At 37.1% G+C, this 23,154-nt stretch overlaps 1 protein-coding gene across 14 annotated transcripts in view; it reads right to left on the bottom strand.

Annotated features, from left to right (window-relative positions):
* Positions 1–23,154, bottom strand: part of LOC131681875 (anoctamin-8) — a 79,376-nt gene that overhangs the window by 3,131 nt on the left and 53,091 nt on the right. For 11 of the 14 annotated variants that reach the window (XM_058962955.1, XM_058962948.1, XM_058962956.1 and 8 more), the window contains 5 exons: positions 14,409–14,516; positions 13,962–14,169; positions 13,713–13,826; positions 207–351; positions 5–141 (listed from right to left, as the gene is read on the bottom strand). In XM_058962955.1, the coding sequence (XP_058818938.1) occupies positions 5–141; positions 207–351; positions 13,713–13,826; positions 13,962–14,169; positions 14,409–14,516 (712 nt within the window). Of the gene's footprint in view, positions 1–4; positions 142–206; positions 352–13,712; positions 13,827–13,946; positions 14,170–14,408; positions 14,517–23,154 lie in introns of all 14 variants that reach the window. The other 3 variants (XM_058962959.1, XM_058962961.1, XM_058962960.1) reach the window with 3 other exon arrangements.

Here is a 23,154-nt window from a genome sequence, read left to right as displayed (position 1 = left end):
GTACTCTAGCTTCCTGGGCCGCCTTTTCAGCACGTTTCGCTCGTTGTTCCTTTAATTTCAATGAGAATATTGCTACTGATCGAGCTCGTTTAACCAGACTTTGCTTAATGCGAGATTTTTTCGCTGCTAACTCTGCAGCGGCTACAGATAGGAGATGGAACAATGATAATACTTAGAATAAAGAAAACATTAAATTAACAGCTTACCTTTAGCTTCTTCTTCAGTTTGCACCTTAACCGGTAGTGAACTTGTGCTAGTTCCGGCTTGCTCTGGAGCCTTGTGGGCCATGTGACTCCAGGAAGGTGCTGCCTTTAGAAGTTCAGTTTCAGATCCCACGGCGAGTTCCTGTTGCTGTGAATTAATGAAATTTGAAGTGAATATCTGTCCACAACGTCTCGAAATCACATAGATATCTTCAATTAGACATTGAACCTATTCTAATTTCACCAATTGCCTTTTGAATCATTAATATTCTCTGCAAATTGCAAATAACCGAAAAAACAACTTAATATTTTGGAAATGTAATTCTTGGAACCTATAGTTCGAAGTCCTCCATTAATGATGTAGATGTAGATGAAGTTTATTCAATAATTTACTAGTTTGTTCTATTGACCATAAAAAATTATCATGGTCACGGCTGGACAATAGGGTGTCCCAAAATGACATCATGTTAAAAAAAAAGTCATCGGGCTCACTTCTTAAATGAAAGGTTGGGGTATCAGGACCACTTTCTTCTTCGGAGTGAATTTGTTAAAACGCTCCCTACTGGTAACGAATTTTGATTTTTCGAAAAATGGGCCGATTTTCGGTAAAATTTCAAATGCAACAAGCATGAAGTGCTCCTGAATTGTCTTAGATTTATTTCAGCATTTTGTTATTTTTTTGGAGATCAAAATGGAGAAGTTTTATTAGTTAGTATGCACAAATTGTGGATTATAAGAGCGACAGAGCCTTGAAAACTTAATAAAAAGTGTAATTTTTTGTGTTTTTCATTAGTTTTTCTTCAAAAACTAGGTATCTACAAAATTTTAAAAGTATAGGAAACACTTGAAGCAGTTGAGGCAAATATAGGGGCGTATTTTTGCTGAAGAAAGTGTATAGCTACGGCTAGTGAGGTATGAGTTATTTAAGTTTTTGGTAGATAACCTTTTGACATTTTATGCTATTCATAAAAAACAACACTGTTCTCCAAATAAAACAATTTCAGTGTACTTAGTCCGCATTTTGTTTTTTCGTAAAATAGGAGAAAAATAATGAAAAATGACGTTTTCTTCTTGTCTCTACTGCATCAGAATCGGTTTTTCTGAGCATTTGACGATTTTTTTTAAAATTATTTAGTATATTAATAACCACCTAGTGGGGTTGAAAATCATGAAAATTAAACAAATATATCGAGTTAGTGGCAAGTTATGGCATATATTTGTATGCCGAATTGATTAACGTATTAAGATTTTGTATATAAAGTCTCATTTTCATGTTAGGTACCTTAGAGTGAAAAAATGCAGAAGGGTGGGGTGAATGTTAAAAAACTGATCTTTACGTTTTAGATCACGCAATCCTGAAATAGTCAATTTTGAAGGATTTGTATTTTCGAAAAAGTTTTACAACAGAATACAGCGCATCTTCTCGCTCAATAATTTTGGTGAATAAGCCTCCAAGAAGTAATTGTGGAGAATTAACTTTTTAGAAAATAATTAAAGACTTGGCACCATTAGTAAAGATATCATTATTTTTATAATTGATAGTATAAAAATCATCAAATTCTCATTAAACCCTATCCTGACGCACTAAAGACAAACAGAAAACGCCGTTTTAAATCATTTTCCTTCTATTTTCCAAAAAACAATATGTGGTCGAAGCACATTTGAATTGTTTTATTTTTTGGAACATTATTATTTGTGATGAATTGCTAAAAATGTCGAAGGTTATATAACAAAAACTTTAATAACTCATACCCCTTCTACCGTGGCTATACACTTTCTTCAACAAAATTACGTCCCTTTATTCAGCACAACTATTTCAAGTGTTCTCTAAACTTTTAAAAATTTGTAGATGCCCAGTTTTGAAGAAAAACTAATGAAAAACACAAAAAATTACACTTTTTACTAAGTTTTAATGGCTCTGCCGCCCTTATACTTCAAAATTTGTACAAACTAACTAACCAAACTTCTCCATTTTAATCCCCAGAAAAATAAAAAAAATGCTGAAAAAAATCTAAGACAGTTCAGAAGCACTTCCACAAGCATGAATTTAAAATTTTACCCAAAATTGGCCCATTTTTCAAAAAATCAAAATTCACTCCGAAGAAGTAAGTGGTCCTGATACCCTAACCTTTCATTTAAGAAGTGAGCCCGATGACTTGTTTAACATGATGTCATTTTGGAACACCCTACTGGACAAGCACATCACGAATAGCAGTTTTCTCTCTATCAGAATTTTCGATTCAATGCGGAAACCACGGAATTTTGCACAGAATTTCGCATGGAATTTCGCACAGAATTTCACGCGAAAATTCGCGCGAAGTTTCGCTCGGAGTTTCGCGCTTAATTTCGCGGAATACTTTGCGGAATTTCACGCAAAATTTTGAACGGAATCTCGCACAGAATTTCGCACGGAATTTCACATGGAATTTGCAAAGAATTTCGTACGGAATTTCACACGGAATTTCCTACGAAATATCGCAAGGAATTTCGCATGGAATCTCGCACGGAATTTTACACGGAATTTCGCACGGAGTTTCGTACAGAATTTCACACGGAATTTCGAACGGAATTTCGCACGGAATTTCGCTCGGAGTTTTGCACGGATTCTCGCACGGCATGTTGGGTGAAATTTCATTTTAATTCCCAGGATCGGTGAGTATTTTTTTCTACACGATGCATATTTTCAATAGTAGAGTAGAGTGGGGTGAAGTAAATCATTTTTGTTGGCGATGGCTTGTACGATGCTATCTTTGCACTAGTTTTGACAAACAAGCATTTGTTAGAAAGGTTATACATCTGACAACATTTTGGCAATAATGATTTTATGCCTGGTTAAATATTTTTCAAGCTGCATCCAATAAGGTGATGGTACTTTTTTCGGTATTTTAAAATTCTGGGTGTACGATAGGTCACTCTCTTCAAGGTTAACTAAAACAATGTACACGCTTAGAAAATCAGCGGTTCAACTTTTATGTGAAGAGTATGAATACTGCAGATTATTTAAAAAAGATAATACACCCAAAACAAAAATCTCTTGCAATAATTGCAAGCGACAATCACTTGCAAATAATGTTAGCATCGCTTGCAATTTTGCAGTGAAAGCCGCTGGCAATTGTTGCAAGCAGATAAAACCACTTCATCTCTCTCTATACGTACATACTTTTCTTCAACACACTGTCAAAAGATTACCACCGCATTCACGTACCTATGCTGGTTGGTATAGCAACGCAGGGCGAGTTTTTATTTTCCGTCTACTTTTTATTCATTCCTCACCAACATCATCAAACGCAGTTTTGTGGTTTATGCATTACACACGAGACGGCATCAAATGGCGGATGTGACGATTGTACGAGTTTTAACGTCCTGTTCTTACGTGTAAGGACAGATCAGTACAGTTAACTCTCTCTATGTCGATATTCTCTATGTCGATATCTTTCTCTATCTCGATTATTTCGTAGGTCCCTTCAGATCGCACGTATAAAAACTCCTCTATGTCGATATTTTCTCTGTCTCGATATCTCCCTATCTCGATGTACCTAGCTTTATATTTGCCTGCATTATTCTCTCTCTATGTCGATGTGTTTTTTTTTCTCTCAGGACATCACAAAACATATACATAATAAAATGAAAATTGGTGATCAGGACGCTAAGTCCTATATCAATATTCTGCATGTAGGGACAGTAAAGACATGATTTGGGATGAAGTGGATATACAATGTTTTCCTACGAGACTTTGTAAAATGAATTCATCTTAATCTGCAACTATCGAGGTTTTCTAGAAATTATCCATTCTTAAGTTCAAAATTTTAACTTTAACGTGCTATAAAAATATTCAAAATGCAGCCATCTGTAGCACGGAAATCATTCTTTCGTGGTCAAAACAATTTTTAAATTAGGGTAACATGGAGAGACTTGACCAAGCACAGAATTCTATTATTGGCTATGACGTGTTCTATTAGGTTCTTAAAAAAAATCAAAAATATTTTAATGCTAGTTTCGGTCCGTCAAGGTAATTTTAAAAGTTTGGAATGAAAAATGCTTTCCTTTTAGAAAAGATTCCGTATTTAATAAATTTTCGTTAAATGATGTAATTTTGTATCAAACTTTGTATGGACATGGACTACTCGTCTAATAATTACTTCTAAAGTACTCATACATTATTTTATAGTTTATGAACTAGTGATTTGATTTTACATAAATCGGAACATTGAAATAGTTATTACTAAAATTTGCACGAGATTGAACGAAATTGTTGTAACGTTGGGGAGACTTGACCAAGATTTTATGGGGAGACATGACCAAGTGGCAATAAGCCGAAGAAAGATAAAAATTTTCTGATATTTACTATGCTGTCGTACCTACTGTTAGTTAATCACGTCACAAAAAATCCCACATCAAACATCAGTTTATATGTTTTTGTACTAGTAAACAAAGTAGGTAGTAATATGGCTGATTTCGTGACGTGTTAATATGCAATATAAGCAGTACAGTTAATCCTTAAAAGGAAATGCATTAAACACAGTCGAAATTTATGAAATGCAACCCTTTTATATTTTTTACTGCTACCTAATGACGTCGACAATATGGAAAAAAACCTGTTTTAATCCACCTAGCGGTTCAATTGTGCCTTTCTCATTTCTCTAAACTATGGCACGGAGGCTTTTTATGTTCAACATAATCGTGGAAATGTCCATTACATTCTTAGTACACTTTGCACTTATACACAATGGCATGCCAGCCACGAACTTGATGAGCTACGTGTCGACGGTGAAACACTTGAAACAAAAAAATATCATACTCCATTAGCCTAATCAGCATTAGATCAATGTTATCTGCTTGCTAACTCATTTTGTCATGCGGGGCTGGGTATGTGAAGAGGGCGAAAGTCCCATGAACGAACGACTCCCCAGCTTAAATTGGTATGCTTTGTGATATAGTGGTGGTTTAAAGATGATGGGGTTGAAAGGGAGGAGTATGAGGGCTGGATGGGGTGGTGGTCTGAGGGGTGATTTAAGGAGATTTTTAAAGGAGGGGCGCGAACAGTAGATGGGGGGTGTAACCCCTCTCCGAAAAACCATCAACTACGCCCCTGTTAAAATCCAGAAACCCTAAACGAGTCGAAAAAAAAATTTCGGGATTAAGTTGACGTTTTTCAGAGTGATTGCATAACCTTTCTATATGAGAAAGGCAAAAATGTGCCAAAATCCAAAAAAGTGAATCGTAGTCAAATTTTTTTTTCGAGTTTGCATCAAATCTCGACGTTTCATGCACCTTGAACACATTTAGCATCAAAAATAAAAATTCTATTTTTAATTTTTCCTATAGTTTATATGAGAAATTTCTGTGTGACCGCACTCTAAAACCCGTAATTCCGGAACCAGAATTCCGATCGATCCAAAATTCAATAGCAGCCGATGGGAAGGTTGCACCTTTCATTTGAGACTAAGTTTGGGCAAATCGATCCAGCCATCTCTGAGAAAAATGAGTGACATTATTTGACACATACGCACATACATACACACACATACACACACATACACACACATACACACACACATACATACATACACACACACATACAGACTTTTTCCGATCTCGACGAACTGAGTCGAATGGGATATGACACTCGGCCCTCCGGGCCGGGATTAGGTTGACGTTTTTCAGAGTGATTGCATAACCTTTCTATATGAGAAAGGCAAAAATGTACCAAAATCCAAAAAAGTGAATCGTAGTCAAATTTTTTTTTCGAGTTTGCATCGAATCTCGACGTTTCATGCACCTTGAACACATTTAGCATCAAAAATAAAAATTCTATTTTTAATTTTTCCTATAGTTTATATGAGAAATTTCTGTGTGACCGCACTCTAAAACCCGTAATTCCGGAACCAGAATTCCGATCGATCCAAAATTCAATAGCAGCCGATGGGAAGGTTGCACCTTTCATTTGAGACTAAGTTTGGGCAAATCGGTCCAGCCATCTCTGAGAAAAATGAGTGACATTATTTGACACATACGCACATACATACACACACACATACACACACATACACACACACATACACACACATACATACATACACACACACACATACAGACTTTTTCCGATCTCGACGAACTGAGTCGAATGGGATATGACACTCGGACCTCCGGGCCGGGATTAGGTTGACGTTTTTCAGAGTGATTGCATAACCTTTCTATATGAGAAAGGCAAAAATGTGCCAAAATCCAAAAAAGTGAATCGTAGTCAAATTTTTTTTTCGAGTTTGCATCAAATTTCGACGTTTCATGCACCTTGAACACATTTAGCATCAAAAATAAAAATTCTATTTTTAATTTTTCCTATAGTTTATATGAGAAATTTCTGTGTGACCGCACTCTAAAACCCGTAATTCCGGAACCAGAATTCCGATCGATCCAAAATTCAATTGCAGCCGATGGGAAGGTTGCACCTTTCATTTGAGACTAAGTTTGGGCAAATCGGTCCAGCCATCTCTGAGAAAAATGAGTGACATTATTTGACACATACGCACATACATACACACACATACACACACACATACATTCATACACACACACATACAGACTTTTTCCGATCTCGACGAACTGAGTCGAATGGGATATGACACTCGGCCCTCCGGGCCGGGATTAGGTTGACGTTTTTCAGAGTGATTGCATAACCTTTCTATATGAGAAAGGCAAAAATGTGCCAAAATCCAAAAAAGTGAATCGTAGTCAAATTTTTTTTTCGAGTTTGCATCGAATCTCGACGTTTCATGCACCTTGAACACATTTAGCATCAAAAATAAAAATTCTATTTTTAATTTTTCCTATAGTTTATATGAGAAATTTCTGTGTGACCGCACTCTAAAACCCGTAATTCCGGAACCAGAATTCCGATCGATCCAAAATTCAATAGCAGCCGATGGGAAGGTTTCACCTTTCATTTGAGACTAAGTTTGGGCAAATCGGTCCAGCCATCTCTGAGAAAAATGAGTGACATTATTTGACACATACGCACATACATACACACACACACATACACACACATACATACACACACACATACACACACACACATACATACACACACACATACAGACTTTTTCCGATCTCGACGAACTGAGTCGAATGGGATATGACACTCGGCCCTCCGGGCCGGGATTAGGTTGACGTTTTTCAGAGTGATTGCATAACCTTTCTATATGAGAAAGGCAAAAAGGATTACAGTATTATTTATGTCATTATTTTTTGGGAAAATGTACTTTTGCATATAAAATATTTAAAATAATCCATTAAGAATTGTAAAACTATCCATAAAAAAGTTGTCAATGTTCCATAAAACAAAACTGAAAATCCATAAAACTGTGTGAATGATCCATAAAAAAGGGTGATTTGATCCATAGATTATGTAAAATTGAACCATAAAATGGTCTCAAAAGAGCACTAAAATAGTAATAAAAGAGCAATTAAAATGAACCAATGCCCCATAAAAATATTGGAAATGTTCCATAAAATGATACATTTTGCGCCATAAATTAACTGACATTGATCCATAGAATATTAACAATGTACATTAAAACACGTCGATATGTTCCATAATATCGACAAAAATGTTCCACGGTGTTACAAAATGGAGCAATAAAATGTCAGAAAAAGTTCCATAAATTTGATGAAAATGTTTGCTAAATAATTTTTCTTGGTCCATAGAAGATGTAAAAATGAACATTAGAAATGATTCATATATCGAACGAAATTATGGTTCATGGATATTTACAAAACGATCCATAAGAAAAGAAAATGTAAAACGACCCATTAATATGTGCTTATGCATTAGAAAAAATAAATTTAATGAATTCATGCGAAATTTTATGGTAAACTTAAAAAATAAGTTGTGCTTAATAATTCTCATAACAGTCACAGTGTTTTAACAAGTGAGCTTATACTGGGAGCTAGTGTGATGCGGCTTGGCCGCATATCCGAGGCCAAGGATCCGAAGCGGCGCAAAGCCGCTGAGGATCCGTTGGACGAGGCATTGATTAACCCGTAGCTGGAATTGCAGGCAATCCTGTAGTCCTCTCGTTTGCCCGGTTTACTTAAACATAGGGGCTATAGCTAGTTAAAAGCCGACTGAGCGGCAGCGAAGTCGGACAGTGCACAAGAAAGCGATGTGGCGTAGCCACATTAGTCAGTGTTCGTGTATAAAGTGTTCGTTTTCGCTTCAGATAGTTATTCAGATAGTATTTGCGACTCATGCCAGCCTGTATAGGTGGTCTAATAACACTCAGCGCTCTAATATCATAAATACCCTGACGTTTAAAGAGTTGCCATAATGATTTCAGGTTCGCTAAGGTCAGTTAGCTGACTAGTTGGGTACGGAAGCTGAAGTTTAACTATAATGTATGCATTGTTTGTTGTAGTTTGACATTACAACCAAATGTAATAAACTTTATTATTAGTTCGAATAGCAAAAATTTCGCATGAATTCATTAAATTTAATTTTTCTGGTGCATAAGCACATATTAATGGATCGTTTAACATTTTATTTTCTTATGGATCGTTTTGTAAATATCCATGAACCATAATTTAACGTTCGATATATGAATCATTTCTAATGTTCATTTTTACATCTTCTATGGACCAAGAAAAATTATTTAGCAAACATTTTCATCAAATTTATGGAACTTTTTCTGACATTTTATTGCTCCATTTTGTAATACCGTGGAACACTTTTGTCGATATTATGGAACATATCGACGTGTTTTAATGTACATTGTTAATATTCTATGGATCAATGTCAGTTAATTTATGGCGCAAAATGTATAATTTTATGGAACATTTCCAATATTTTTATGGGGCATTGGTTCATTTTAATTGCTCTTTTGTTACTATTTTAGTGCTCTTTTGCGATTATTTTATGGTTCAATTTTACATAATCTATGGATCAAATCACCCTTTTTTATGGATCATTCACACTTTTTTATGGATTTTCAGTTTTGTTTTATGGAACATGGACAACTTTTTTATGGATCGTTTTTCAATTTTTTATGGATCATTTTTGTTGTTTTAGCGGCGCAAACTTAGGGCTGCCTTATTTTTTGTTCTGATTTTTCAAAATTCTCTTGGTTAAGTCTCCCCAGGCCTTGGTCAAGTCTCCCCACAGTGGGGAGATTTTACAAAAAAAACGATCTCAGACAAACTTTTATAACTTTTGAAAAAGTAAATTAAAAATTCCGCAAAAAATATGAACACGAATAATACCTTTATACATTATATCTCAATGACTTTGGAAGGAGTGCACTTTTTTAGAGACTTATGCAGGTTTATCTGAAAACCTGGTCAAGTCTCCCCATGTTCCCCTACATGCGCGGCAGAATGATAAACAGCAAATAAGGGATTCCTTCTCAAACAGAAAACTTGATATTTTACAGTGCGAGTGCACTTTACCTCGTCGTTTACTACCCTACTCCCCCCAATACGAGCATCTATCTTCATTTCCCGGTATGCATTATGATGTCCCGAAGAAAAAGTTGTCTCAAAGAAAATCATTGTGTTCTATATGTCGATCTCTCCCTATGTCGATGGTCCCTTCAATATCGACATAGAGAGAGTTAACTGTACTTATAGTTAGAGCTATGATGCGCGAGAGCCTGAGTTCAAATCTGGGTGGATGTTTTACTTTTTTCATTAATCGTAAAATCATCCAAATGTTTATATATGACTTTTATCCACTTATTATTATCTGGTAGTATGGTTGGGTGGATAAAGTAAAGTATTGCTTAGCGATCTGTTTGTGCGGGGTTCATGTTTCAATGCCAACAGTCTTTTTTTATAACGCATATTGGTCACCAATACACATACATCGCCAATACATAGGCAAAATTCGTTTTTTCTGTTTCTTGCATTGCATGCAAGGAAGCTTCTTGCAATTTTCGCACATTACCAGAACGCTTGCAATTTTTGCTCGTATTTATTGCATTAATGTAAGCGAATCTTACCGGGTACGTTTTGGGTGTACATGCAATCCATTACGTCATTGAGGTAAGAATCTGAGAAAATGGCCAATGATGTGAAAAATCATGAAGCCGCGGAAGGAAATGTTGAGGAAAATGTTGAAAAACATTGTTTTTTCAGCAGCTGTTTCTGGCTTTGTACTTGCGAATGACTTCTTCGGTGTTCTCGTCGTCGCTAGAGTGTGGAATTGAAGTTGTGCATTCCGGTTCACGTGGTTTGCGCTTCGGAGCAGTTTTTTGGATTCCTTTTCCTTCTCTTTTTCGATTATTATTTCGATTATCTACCTCAAGAATACCCTTAACAGGGTAATATCTGACCTGCTTTCATTCACTACGAACTTTTTCCTTTCAAACGAGCACGTAATGTTTTCAACGGAACCTTCAATTGTGTAGAGGCTGATCGAATACTGGCGTCATCTTGAACAGCTGCAATTGTGTTCTTTATGTTCTCTTCATTTCGTTTCGGCGTTTTTCGGACAAAATTGCACACAATTTTCCTGTCAAAATAATTCTATTTACATTATAGTAGTGACCTATAGTGTCCCCAAACGGCGACCCATTGTGCCCCTAAGCGCATGTCTCAGGTTTATGTCCGTATTTTTTTTAATTCTTCTGCCGTTCTTAATGAAGCATCATGCGGATGGGAAGTACGTCTTCTGGCCGGAAAAGGCGTCTTCCCATTACGCCAAGAAGACGCTGGAGTATCTTGAGCAGAAAAAGATACTGTACGTGGCGAAACCCGACCAACTTGTCCCAGTGCCGTCCCATTGAAAATTTTTGGCTCCCTCAGTGCCCTAGTGTACAAAAAATCATTGGTGGTCCAAGGATATGAAGCAGTTGGCAACCAGGATCCGGAATTGTATCCGGAAGATGGACGTCAGTGCCGTCCAGCACTCTTGTGAGAGTATCGCGACTAAGTTGCGTCGTTCGGCTGACCAGGGCCCCTTCTCGAATATTCATTGACATTTTTTTTGAAGAATAAACATTATGCTTTTAATAAAAAGTAGTGAATTCTTTAATTTGCTTTTTGATTTTAACATATGATTGAAATTTTTTTCATTTTTTATTGAACACCCGTTATTTTCTTATCTGATATAGATTGTTGAGGTTATGTCGTTAGGTGGATTTTTGCTGTTTCACATATTCCCCGTATTTAAATGTTCACTAGTTTTACAACACTCTGACAAAAAGTATAGTGGATATCATAAAAATATCTTATATTTTTAGCCACAAGTAGTACTCATGTAAATAATAACCCTAGAACGTTTCACTGGGGTAAACTATACCCCACGCCATCTTTGGAGCCGTGTGAAGACAAGAAATCGGCATTTACTGACCTGGGACCCTAACCATAATTCAATTCAGAGTTACTAGTACGAGTAAGAAAAGGTGGTATAGCCAGTTTTCTTATAACCTTGGTGGAAGCAGGTGTCAAAGTTGGCGTGGGGTACATTTGTACCCCAGTGTACGGTTGCCGTTAGTGTTTCGTCAGGTTTCGTGCTGTCAGTAAAAATGTGATTCGTGACAATACCAGTTTAAATACTGGTTATTTTACTACGTAAGTAACAATTAGTATTATATATTCGTTTTTAATCATTTCAATTAATTTAATTTAATTTTGAAGTAGAAAAAAATCGTTCTCATTTTAGCTAATTTTTGGCGTTTTATTGTTTATTTTCAAAATAATGACTCGCAAGTATCATTTGCGCACAGTATCTGCTGTAACAGTAACGTTGCATGTTACCAATGTATTACTGATCAGAAATATTTTTTTTAATTTCAATTTTCACCCCATTTAGTGGCATTTTCCAAAACCGGATTTTTAATTTTTTTTTTGTTCAAGCCAATTTATGTATCATTGATTCAATAAATTCCGTATTTTTCTTACGCAGCTGTTTTCGCAGTTAAAAAACGAAGAAAATGATGTATTATACATTTCTTTTGTTTGCATTTTTACTGCGAAAAATGCGATCAAACGCGTGGGGTACATTTGTACCCCAGTGCAACGTTCTAGGGTGGAAAACGCAAATGCAACGTTCTAGGATTAAGACAATCTTATGATTTACATACGTGATACTGAAGGCTAAAATACACGATATTCTTATGACATCCACTATACCTTTTGTCTAAGCAAATCGATTTTTATAGATTCTTATTACTCTTTTGTAAAATCCAAGCAATTTGAAAAAAAGGATTGTTATGGAGATGCATGAGTTATTTGTTTTTAGAATTTCAGATAGGTTGTTATTCCTCTGGGAGTTGAGTTTTATCTACATTTCTTGAAAAGCTTAGAGAAAAGAACTATACGAAATCGGTCTCATTCTGATAAGGTAACACCATTTTAGATATTATTTTCTTGGTCAAAATCAAACTGAACAGCATCCATAAATTTTTACCTTTCTTATATTGATTAACAACAATAACCATGCATAATTAATAATAAGGGGCCATACATATACCACGTGAACATAGGGGTCACAAGAAAGTCAACGATAGTCCACGGAGAGGGGGGGGGGGGGGGTAGTGTGGGAAATGTCCACGTGGACTTTTCATTATATTGTTGTCTTTTATCTGAAAATGAAACAAATTTTTATCGTCATTGGAGTGAGCGTTTACCTTCTAATTTTTCCAAGATTTTGAAATAGTCGAAGTTCTTATAACAGCATAATGTGTGAGTGTGCATGCATCTGTGAATATTGAAAACATTGATGGCAACTATAATAAAAAAAATCGGAGGAAATCGTTCGAAACTAAATCTGTGAAAAATGTCTACCTGAATCCCTTGATTCGATCTTCGGTAGCTTGTTCAAATCCCTAATTTGGATTTGGAAGCTTGTGGTTGAAATTACGAGCCAATTCAAGAATCCATAAGTTACTTCAATTTTGTGTTATTATCTTTAAAACGTAAATAAGAGATCATAATGTCGCTTAGAAATGAGATATGAGAATCTCACAAAAGACTGACGATGTGTATGACGTTGTGTGGTTGAAGCTTGAACGATTTTCATTAAGTCCTTCAGCATCATAGTAGTCTAACACAGTGGAAAATTTTTCTAAAAACCCATATTTATGGAACTACCCGAAATTTCTTTTAGAAAGTCCACGTGGACATCGTAGGGAGGTGTAGGGGTACATGAATTATCCACGCTTGTCCACGGAGGGGGTCAAAATAAGGGTTTTTTTTATCCACATGGTATATGAACAGCCCCTAATATGATTTGATTTGTTCATTACGCCACTATTTTTGATCCCCATGGTGGAAGAATATAAACAGAATATTCAAACACTTTTGATACGTGCATGGAAAGCCGAATTATTTGGTGTTGAATCACAAAAATATCACAGCTCCAAGCGACAAGCATAGCCTTTTGTGCATCAAATTTATTTTAATTTGATTGGAAGCATAATTTTCATCGGCCAGCGTCAGATTGCCAATACGTGCTGTACAAGGCATTGGAGGCTACGCCGATAAGGTTGCTAGGTTGCAGTATGCAGTTACCTTCGCTACAATGCAATCGGTGCTTCTGTGCATAATAGAAGGATCTGCCGCTTTCAAACGTTTGGCCCACTCGGCACCGCCGCTGGGTCCAATTGTGAGATGATGTTCGGTGTGCTTTAATTAAAATTTACCATTGTACGTGAACATGATGTGGGAGGACCCAGTCAAACGGTAAAGAGAAAAAAAGTGCATTCACACGATTAGTAAAACTCGAAACGTAGACGAATAACTGACCTTTAGCCGACTCACCTCGATGTTGGGCATCCACTCCTTGGACTTGATGCGCGGCCGGAAGGGTGGTATTTCTGCTATTCTAGGCGGTGACGGGTTGGCTGAAGAAATGTTTTGCGGGCTCTGATTGATCGGTGAGTGCATAGTCGAGTGTGCTTGCTTGCGGAATGGCGGGATTTCTGGAATCTGTATAGGCTGTGACGAAACACGAGGACTCATCGTTTCACTGGAAATATTTTACATTTTTGTTATCATACTTTACTGATGTAATCAACAGTAATGATATGTATTGCAGATAAGGCCGATTCAGTCAAGAAAATGTGGTATACCGTAGAATATAAAATAATAATAAGCTAATAACAATTTCGAAATAGGAATACCATAAAAAATTTGATCTAAGTATTTTAATGGTACAGAAAAAACAAAAAATCATTATGTGGGGTTTAAAACATGTCGAAATCATACCCAAGATTGATGCTTCGCTTATCGTAAATACTATAACTGTGCTTCATCGACTCTCCACGGAAGGGCGGAATTTCAGCGAGCTTAACACTTGACTTCGTTCGACATGCACTATAAATGTAGTTATAAAGAAAGTGTAGCAGAAAAATACCAGCAATAAAATGTATGAAAAATTATGTGAGCAATAATCCAATCGAATAACTTCTTTATTTCATAGGTAAATTTCTTTTCAATGAAATTACTTTTCTCATTTTGAAGCCCTTGATTTTCAAACCCTTCACTTTGTAAAAATAAATACCAGTAATAAGGGTTGTATTATTGAAAATTGAGGAGCTTCAAATAGAAGTGAGAAAATATTTGAAATTGAAGGTCTATGAAATATCTCTACTTCACAAATCTAACTATGTGGCAGGAAGGGGTCAACGGTTAGATTATTGCTGCAAAATTTATTAAACTTTATATTATTAAATTGAAATATATTACATATCACAAATACACTATAACAGCGGTTCTCAAGCTGCGGTCCGCGTACCCCTAGGGGGCCTTGAAGTCGTCGCTGATGGTCTGCGAAGTGCAATATATTCTTCGGATGGATATCGAAAGTTTTTATTCGTAACAGACTGAAAATAATATGTTATTTCGAAAGGGTCCGCGGTGTAAACAAGGTTGAGAACCGCTGTACTACAACGACAACTATACATAATCAAAATTTATGGCAGTAATCAACTAACGGTTATTTAAATGAGTAGTTCGATATACCCAAATAATTTTGAAGTGTGAAAAATGCGGAAGCAATAATACACATAATGTTTAAAAAATTTAAATATTAATATAAAGATTTACACAAAAGAACCCTTCCCATCAATAGTAAAATACATAAAAATATCTCCCAATATCGAAGACAGAAACGCCATCGAAAATCACATTCATATAAATATATACAAATGTAACACATATATCAATGTTATAAACGGCACTCATCAGTGTTGTGACCGCAAACAACTGCTTTTATTGTCCATCTACTGCGCAGAACATGAGCATGTATTTATTTACTGATATCGAAAAAATCTCATTATTCAATTTTTTGCATAAATTACCCAGGGCATGCTATATTAGGTATATAATTGTTTTGAATGGTAGTCGATCTTAAAAATTTATGATCAAATCCCTAATGCTTTTTCATGTCGAAAGTACAAATGTAGTGTTTTCCCAACCTGTGATTCTTGCGATGTTTTATCTTCAAATAATTTTATGAACTGTAATACAATTTTTCTAACATAAACATCTTAAAACCTACCCAATTACCAGTGCAGGTATTTTCATTTTGTCTATGGTTTAGCTATGCTTGACCGCAAACGGTAAGAGAACACGTCCCTCGCTTGTTCCTATCTCATGTTCACTCCTTCGTCTATGGATGATCTTTTATTCGTAAACCGATGTCGACGGGGTTCTATCGACCTCTGAAGTAGTAGCGAAATGACAGGATGTCTGTGATGATAAGCGTTATAACACTACCGAACACAAATGCCTTCTGACGAAAAGAGGGTAAGGACAGGCTTAAGAAGAGCCTGAAAACATCACGTTAAATGAAGAGATATGGCTAGATAAGACTTACATAACACAAATAAGAAAGAGTGGCAGGGAATCAGCGCCAGGATGTTTTTCCATAACTACCAGATCGTCACTGATGGTTTAACCGTTATGTGTCCAACAAAAAGAAACACCTTTAACAGGCCAACGAGGGTACCCGGGTACCCACAAATTGAAATGCTCATAACTATGGCTTCCTTTAACCAAATTGGACACTTTTAGATGTTTTGGATTCAGGAACTCGTCTACTTTTTGATTCTGTAAAATTAAACCGGATGAATGGATCCGATGCTTGAAAATCTGGATTTTCCGGAGTGATGTTCTAGTACTAGGGTATGATTTGTAAATTTTAATAATGTCCTAGCAATATGAGTATCAAAACTCTTCAAATTGTCTCGGAAGTCTGTTATCTATTGTTACGGGACCCTATGGCAATTTGCACAATAGAATGGAATGGCCACTCACGGCCCCACGGGAACCTGCTCCGGAATGTCCGTTCCGGAGTCAAATCACCAAATGGTTCCAAAACCACGAGATACAGCCTACTGATGCAATTCCAAGAATTTTGATACCCATACTGCTAGTATTCCATTAAAATTCACGAATAGTATCCCAGCACTGGAACATGCCTCCGGAAATCCGGAATCGCAGGAACCGAATGAAGTAACCTGATTCATTTTTACCAAGTGTAAAAGTGGATGAGTTCTTGAATCCAAAACACCTAAAAGTATCAAAATCGGTTGGAAATCGCCTTGGTTATTGGCATTTCAGTTTTGTGGGTACCCGGGTACCCACGTCGGCCTGTTACGCTGTACAAAAAATTCAGGAGCCCCTCCTCACTCCCCCTTACTATATCAACAATATTTTTAACCCAAAAGCTTAACTAAGTGAAGTTCTAAGATGTCACAAAGTTTCAATTTCCAGCTAGGGATAGAACATGGGAATTTCAGTAATTGAAACCTAAAAAGGTACCCGGGTACCGCGTCGGACACATAACGGTTAACCCTCCAGCACTCGCGCGAATGGCTCCCCGAATGAGCAGCCGCTGGTGCTGGAAGAAGATTTCGCTAGAGTTTCGGAAGGTGTTGCACAAAATATAACGGCGCGAGTGCCGGAGGATTAAGGCAAATAATATTGTTGATTGTGTTATTGTGATCCGGCTGGGGTTCACTAGAAGGTTGATAAAAGTCTATTATCCTTCTACGGATAAAATCAGCCTACAGGCCGTGTGGCGCCCGGCAGGTTGAAATTTCTCAACCAAGAATTGATCCACTAGGTTCCTATCCCATGACATAAGAGGCGATTTGAAACAGGAGTCCTCAAGTCAAGGTTTTTTTCCGTGCCAAGGACTGAATGGCAGTCGCGCACGGAGTATCGTGGGTCTTACCCTTACTGTGTTAAGCGAATCTCTGACATAGTGGACGTTTGTTTCAGCGCAAATTGTGGGATTCAAATGGTTGTCATGTCCCTAATACCCATTTCGGGGTTCACTATACTGCCCATAAACGCATAAGAGTCCCATGTGGATTTTTGTCGAAAATGAGTTATCCGTTGGATTGTATTCTGTATCACCATTGAATCACACTGCACAAATAAGATTACCGGGTTTGTTCAGAAAATATCAAAAAAAATACCAAAACATGGTTGTCCCATCCATTTGGCTCAATGGATGGGACAATCTTGAACAGCGTTTTTCTCGGCTTGCTGTTTTTCAACATGGGACTCTTATGCTGTTATGGGCAGTATAGGCGATAACAAGTCAACGTGTTTGGTATCATCCAGCTGCTGTGCAACAATTGCTGATGGTGAAATGTGTAGTGCTGTAATTTTCACCATAAACGTACAGCAATTATGAATCTATCCCGCCTTATGCAGAAAGAAAAAGCTTCTATGGCGTTGGCTCAAGAACCGTCTTTCCGAAAAAGAAACTTCTATGTTAGAAAGCTATTTAACCCCGTCTTCGTAGCTTTCAACAAAATAGGCATGCCAAATACACGTGAAATGCCTCGTGCATGTATTCTTGGGAATAGTGCAATTGACGCATGTTTCATATCCGATCTCACAACTCGCGATATTTTTGCTGTCACAGTCACTATGATTGTTGATAACATAAACAAGAAATACGTCTATTATTCGGCATATTTGCCGCATAATGAAACATCACCTTCTGATGATTTCAAAAGGGTTGTATCATGCTGTGGCAGAAATGAGCTTCCTTTTATAATCAGCAGTGATGGAAATGGCCACAACATAATTTGGGGCAGCTCAGATATCAATTTTAGAGACACCGAATTGACGGAATACTTAATCAGTACAAATCTGCACATACTTAATGTAGGAAATCGCGCACCATTTGCACGAGCTGGTAGAGAAGAGGTGTTAGATGTAACTCTCTGCTCTGGCAGTATTTCACATGAGTTGACAAACTAGCTCATACCAAACGAGCTCGAACCATCGTTATCCGATCATAAGTACTTGATCATTAAAACGTCTCGCTAGATAGCGTCACATATCGTAATCCCAAATCTTCGAACTGGGACCTCTACGAAGAGGGCTTGGCAACTAGGTTTCAGGGGTAGAGGTGGGGATAGCTTCCGATATCACAAACTGAATACACGCAATGCTTAGCAACCGACATCTGCGCTTATCGTTAAGACAAGTAGAGATAAGGAAACTGTGTGTCTGCGGATGTCCTGTAGGTAGTGTGCTGTCACCACTTCTATGGAACCTTGTCGCCGATGGCTTGTTGAGGAAGCTTAATGAGCTTGGCATTCCGACATATGGTTTCGCCGATGATTATCATATAATGATCGCCGGTATTTGCATTAACAAACTTTTTGATATGATGTAATGGTGTCATCATGTTGGACTATCAGTTAATCCAAATAAAACATCAATGGTGCTTTTCACGGAACGAAGGATTACAACCGGAGCTCCTCCGTTGCAGTTCTTTGACTTTGACTTGAAATCATTGTCGCAGATCATGTTAAGTACGTTGGGGTAATTCTTGACTTAAAACTTAATTGGGTAGCTCACATCGATTTCAGAGTCAAAAAACTTGCGTGGTCTTCGGCCAATGTAGGCGACCTTTCGGCAAAATTTGGAGAATCAAACCCAAGTATATTCAGTAGATCTACACAATTGTTAGATCAATACTGGCACACGGGTGCCTTGTTTGAAGACAGTAGGGAGAAGTTATGATAATACAGTTAAACCATCTTCAGAGGATGGTCTTGACGATGATGAATGGTGCGTTCTCGACAACACCTACTGCTGCTCTAGAGACACTCTTGAACAAAAAATCACTATATGTGGTTCTGAAACAAGAAGCACATTCTTCTGCATACCATATAAAGGTTACTGGGCTCTGGAACAGTAACTTAATAGATCGTGCAACTAGCCACACAAGACTGTGGCCCCATATGGGTACTTGAGATGAGTATACACTTGCTCCCAGTGACCTTACACTCACACGTAGCTTTCCTTTTAAAACTTTCAATGTAAGAATTTCTCCTCGCGGGGAATGGCTGTCCGGCTGGATGGAGCGACAACATGAAGATTATATAGTTTGTTATACTGACGGTTCTTTGTTGGACGGTCGAGCTGGTGCTGGAGTCTATTGTCGTGAAATGAGATTAAACCGGTCTCATTCGCTTGGTAGATACTGTACCGTATTCCAAGTAGAAATCTTCGCGATTCTGTGTGGCGTACTTTAACACTTTAACAGGGAATTTGCGGTAAAAGACTCTATTTCGAGATCAAAATTAGTCATCGCATGTCGAACTCAAGTCGAAGAACTTAACATTTCAAATGCTATCTACCATCTATGGGTACCCTGTCATTCCGGTATTACTGGAAATGATTAAGCGGACGAATTGGCTAGAGGGGACGCTAGGACCGACTTTGTTGGTCCAGAACCAGTTTTACCACTTTGGATAAGTTGGGTAAAGCACAAGATTCGCTCTTGGGCTGCATTCAAACATGGCGTAGCTTACCAACTTGCCTTCAAACAAAGACTTTTCTACCGGATGCGAGTCAGAAAATGTTAAAGAATTTGCTGCTTTTTTTCAAGCACAATTGCAGTATTCTAGTCAGGGTACTGACTGGACATTGCAAACTCAATCATCACATGGCTACTATTCAGCGTGCTGAGTATTATTTGTGTGAATTCGATTACAGAGCTTCATATCATTTGATTTCGTACCCGGATTTTTGGGTTTCCATACATAGATGAACCTATGTACAAAGAGCTGAAACTTAAGGAAATGCTATTGCTCCTAACCCAGTGTGGTAAAGAGCTATACTTTAAGCCGTATTTGAATGACAATATCGGAGGTGTTGTCGTTCTGTTATCTCAACATCATCTACGGGGTGTTGATATATCCGCTTACTGTTCAAAAAAAAAATCTAAATCTCTCCGGGAGTTGGAAGTTTTATTCCTGCTGTTCCGGCACATGCAGATCGTTCTGCAACCTTCCGGAAGTGCATAATGCATAATTGTTCTGCTTCGTTATTTTCCTTACCCCTAACCTAGGTCGAAGTTGTCCTACAACTAAAAGTTATCTCCCTGTCAAAATCCTCCTGACAGAAAGGAATAATATTCCGTGAGTTTGATTTTCACACGCGATCTACGTTTCAGTTTCAATCATAAGATTGAAATCACAACTGTATCCAGGACTACCCCGAGCAAAAATTGAGCTAAACATTCCGTGAAGATCTGTCCAGGGAATTGATTTTTTCCGATGCTAAATTCATTTGACACAGTATGGTTATAATAATCTAGTGGATGTTTGCTGTCAGTTCTTCAACAGTGTTTATCATTTATTTGACTTTAATATTACCAAAGAATCATTTAAATTGAATATAGGCTTAAATTAGATTTTATGCTAAATTTGTGCGATGTAATATTTTAATCGAAGATAATACAACATGAATAGGACTGTTGCTCACCGCGCACAATGGTTCAAACCCAAAAATAAAATTCATAAAATTTACTAGATTATAGAACTGTTCTGAACACATTATTTGTTTTGTTATCAATGTTGGGATGTTTTCTAAAAATGGAAGTACTCCCGTACAGAGTCAGAAAATGTTTTTTTTTTCATTTGCCAAAATCAGGCAAAAATGACGAAAGAACGAAGCTTCTTTCCATACCACTAGCACTTTGCGAAATCGAAAATGAGACAACGGGCTAGGATAAGGCAAGCATGTAGCAGAGCGTTTTCATTATTCTCTCCACACGCTCGTTTTCGCTTTGAGATTCAGAATGATATTGGTACATTCGATATTTAACTTACTGCTGGGGAAACGAACATACACAGAAAAAAATATTTTGTAATTTTAAATTTATTTTCATGCACATATTTGGAGCATGAATATAAATGTAAAATTAAGTTCCACCAAAACTCCACACGACTTATCGTGCTTTCTTCAACGAATTTCATTTTAATTCTACACGTGGATTGAAAATTACAGTTTCTTCAAACGGAAAACCAATGCACTTCAATGTATTTTTTACACGCATATTGCTGTAAAATGAATGACATGTTACAATATTACACGAATGAAAGTGTAAAATTGTATGCTTTTTGATTCTCCAATCGAGTGCATTGATTTTAACGTAATTTTCAATAAAAGTTTTGATTCAATCTTTGTATGTTTACATTCGTATTGATTTACATTTCGTTTAAATTTCATTATTTTTTTGTGTGTACACTAGCAATGATATTTATTTGTCGATGCTCGATTCTGTAAATTTGCGAGCTAATGATGGTATTGTAAGACGGAAGCTTGATCGGTGTGCATATTTCTTATTTTAACTATGTTCTAGTTGCATTATTAGATGCACATTGCATTAATTTCATTTAATGAATGAAAATCGCAAATTACTGACCATGCATCAAAACGAAATTGCAACTTCGGATTGTCATAGGAAAACGAAAGTCGCTACTGCTGCTACTCGTTTTCATAGAATCGAGTGAGGAGGGGACATCGCCTTTATTGTTTTATTTTTTCATGCAGTTAGCGACGAAAGAGGCAGGGAAAGGACGAAAATGAATTCTCTGAATTTCGTCGTTCATTGAATAGGTATGAGAATTTTAGGCTCTGCTCCCGTATGAAGGATAATTGGATATCCAGTTACATGAAACCACAGGAAAACTCACTTCTTTCAAGTTTTCTTTCCCACGAAACAACAAAATTAAAAATTCACCAAAAAATCTGATCTGGCAAGCAATTAAAAGGTGTTGAAAAATTAGATGTCAAGCATGGACACTAAAACAGAACATCGAGCAGCACGAGATAACTGTGCTACCCAACAAATAAACGTATTCATTGACAGTAGCGGGACATCACGCTTGACTAGGGGAACACTAATTCTGTCTCCGGTTTTTGGAGCTAGCGTCAATCCGGCGCTAGCTTAGTCCTGTCACTAAGTTAGTGTCGGATTCTGATGAGGCAAAGTCGAAACGCAACTTCCATAACTAATTTAGTTATAGGTATTGTGCTCTTCACGTGCAAAGACGGTTTTAAACAATTCTCCCCTTAATGGAGAAAAAATAAATTTTTCCAAAATTTTTCACCACTAAGGAGAAATATAGCATAGCGCATCTTGCATTGGATTGCCAAGCCAAACCAAATGTTTTGATTTAATTAGTTCTCAGCAGCTTAAAAGGAGCGCCTTTTCTTGCGGGACATCACGCTTGACTAGGGTTTGCTCAGGAATACAAATTGTGTCTCCGTTTTATGGAGATAGCGTCAATCCGGCGCTAGCTTAGACCTAGTCGTTATCAGTAAACAACTTTATTCTCAACCTGGAAATATGATATGACGGCATGTGAAAATGAGAACAAGAATACACTCTCTTATTGCAATGTGATACCGAATAATCGTATTGATCTCAAATCAGAACCATTCTTACCGAGCCAATGACAAAATGTTTTCCTGTAAATTTAAAATATTGTCTCATCACCGCGCTTCCCACACAAAATGACCACCAGTGATTCTTGACTTTTTTTCGTGCTTGGTGGCTCCACACTTGTGCCATTCGACATACAGGATAACTGGCCTGCCAACTGACCGGTAAAACACACTGACATAAGCACAATCCAACAAAGCCACTCAAGATATCATGTGCCGTTCGAAATTAGCTGTGTGTGGG

This window comes from Topomyia yanbarensis, chromosome 2, assembly GCF_030247195.1.
Source record: "Topomyia yanbarensis strain Yona2022 chromosome 2, ASM3024719v1, whole genome shotgun sequence".
Classification (NCBI taxonomy): Eukaryota; Metazoa; Arthropoda; class Insecta; order Diptera; family Culicidae; genus Topomyia; species Topomyia yanbarensis.
The sequence above is the reverse complement of the archived record's forward strand: the minus strand, read 5'-3'. Positions and strand labels throughout refer to the sequence as shown.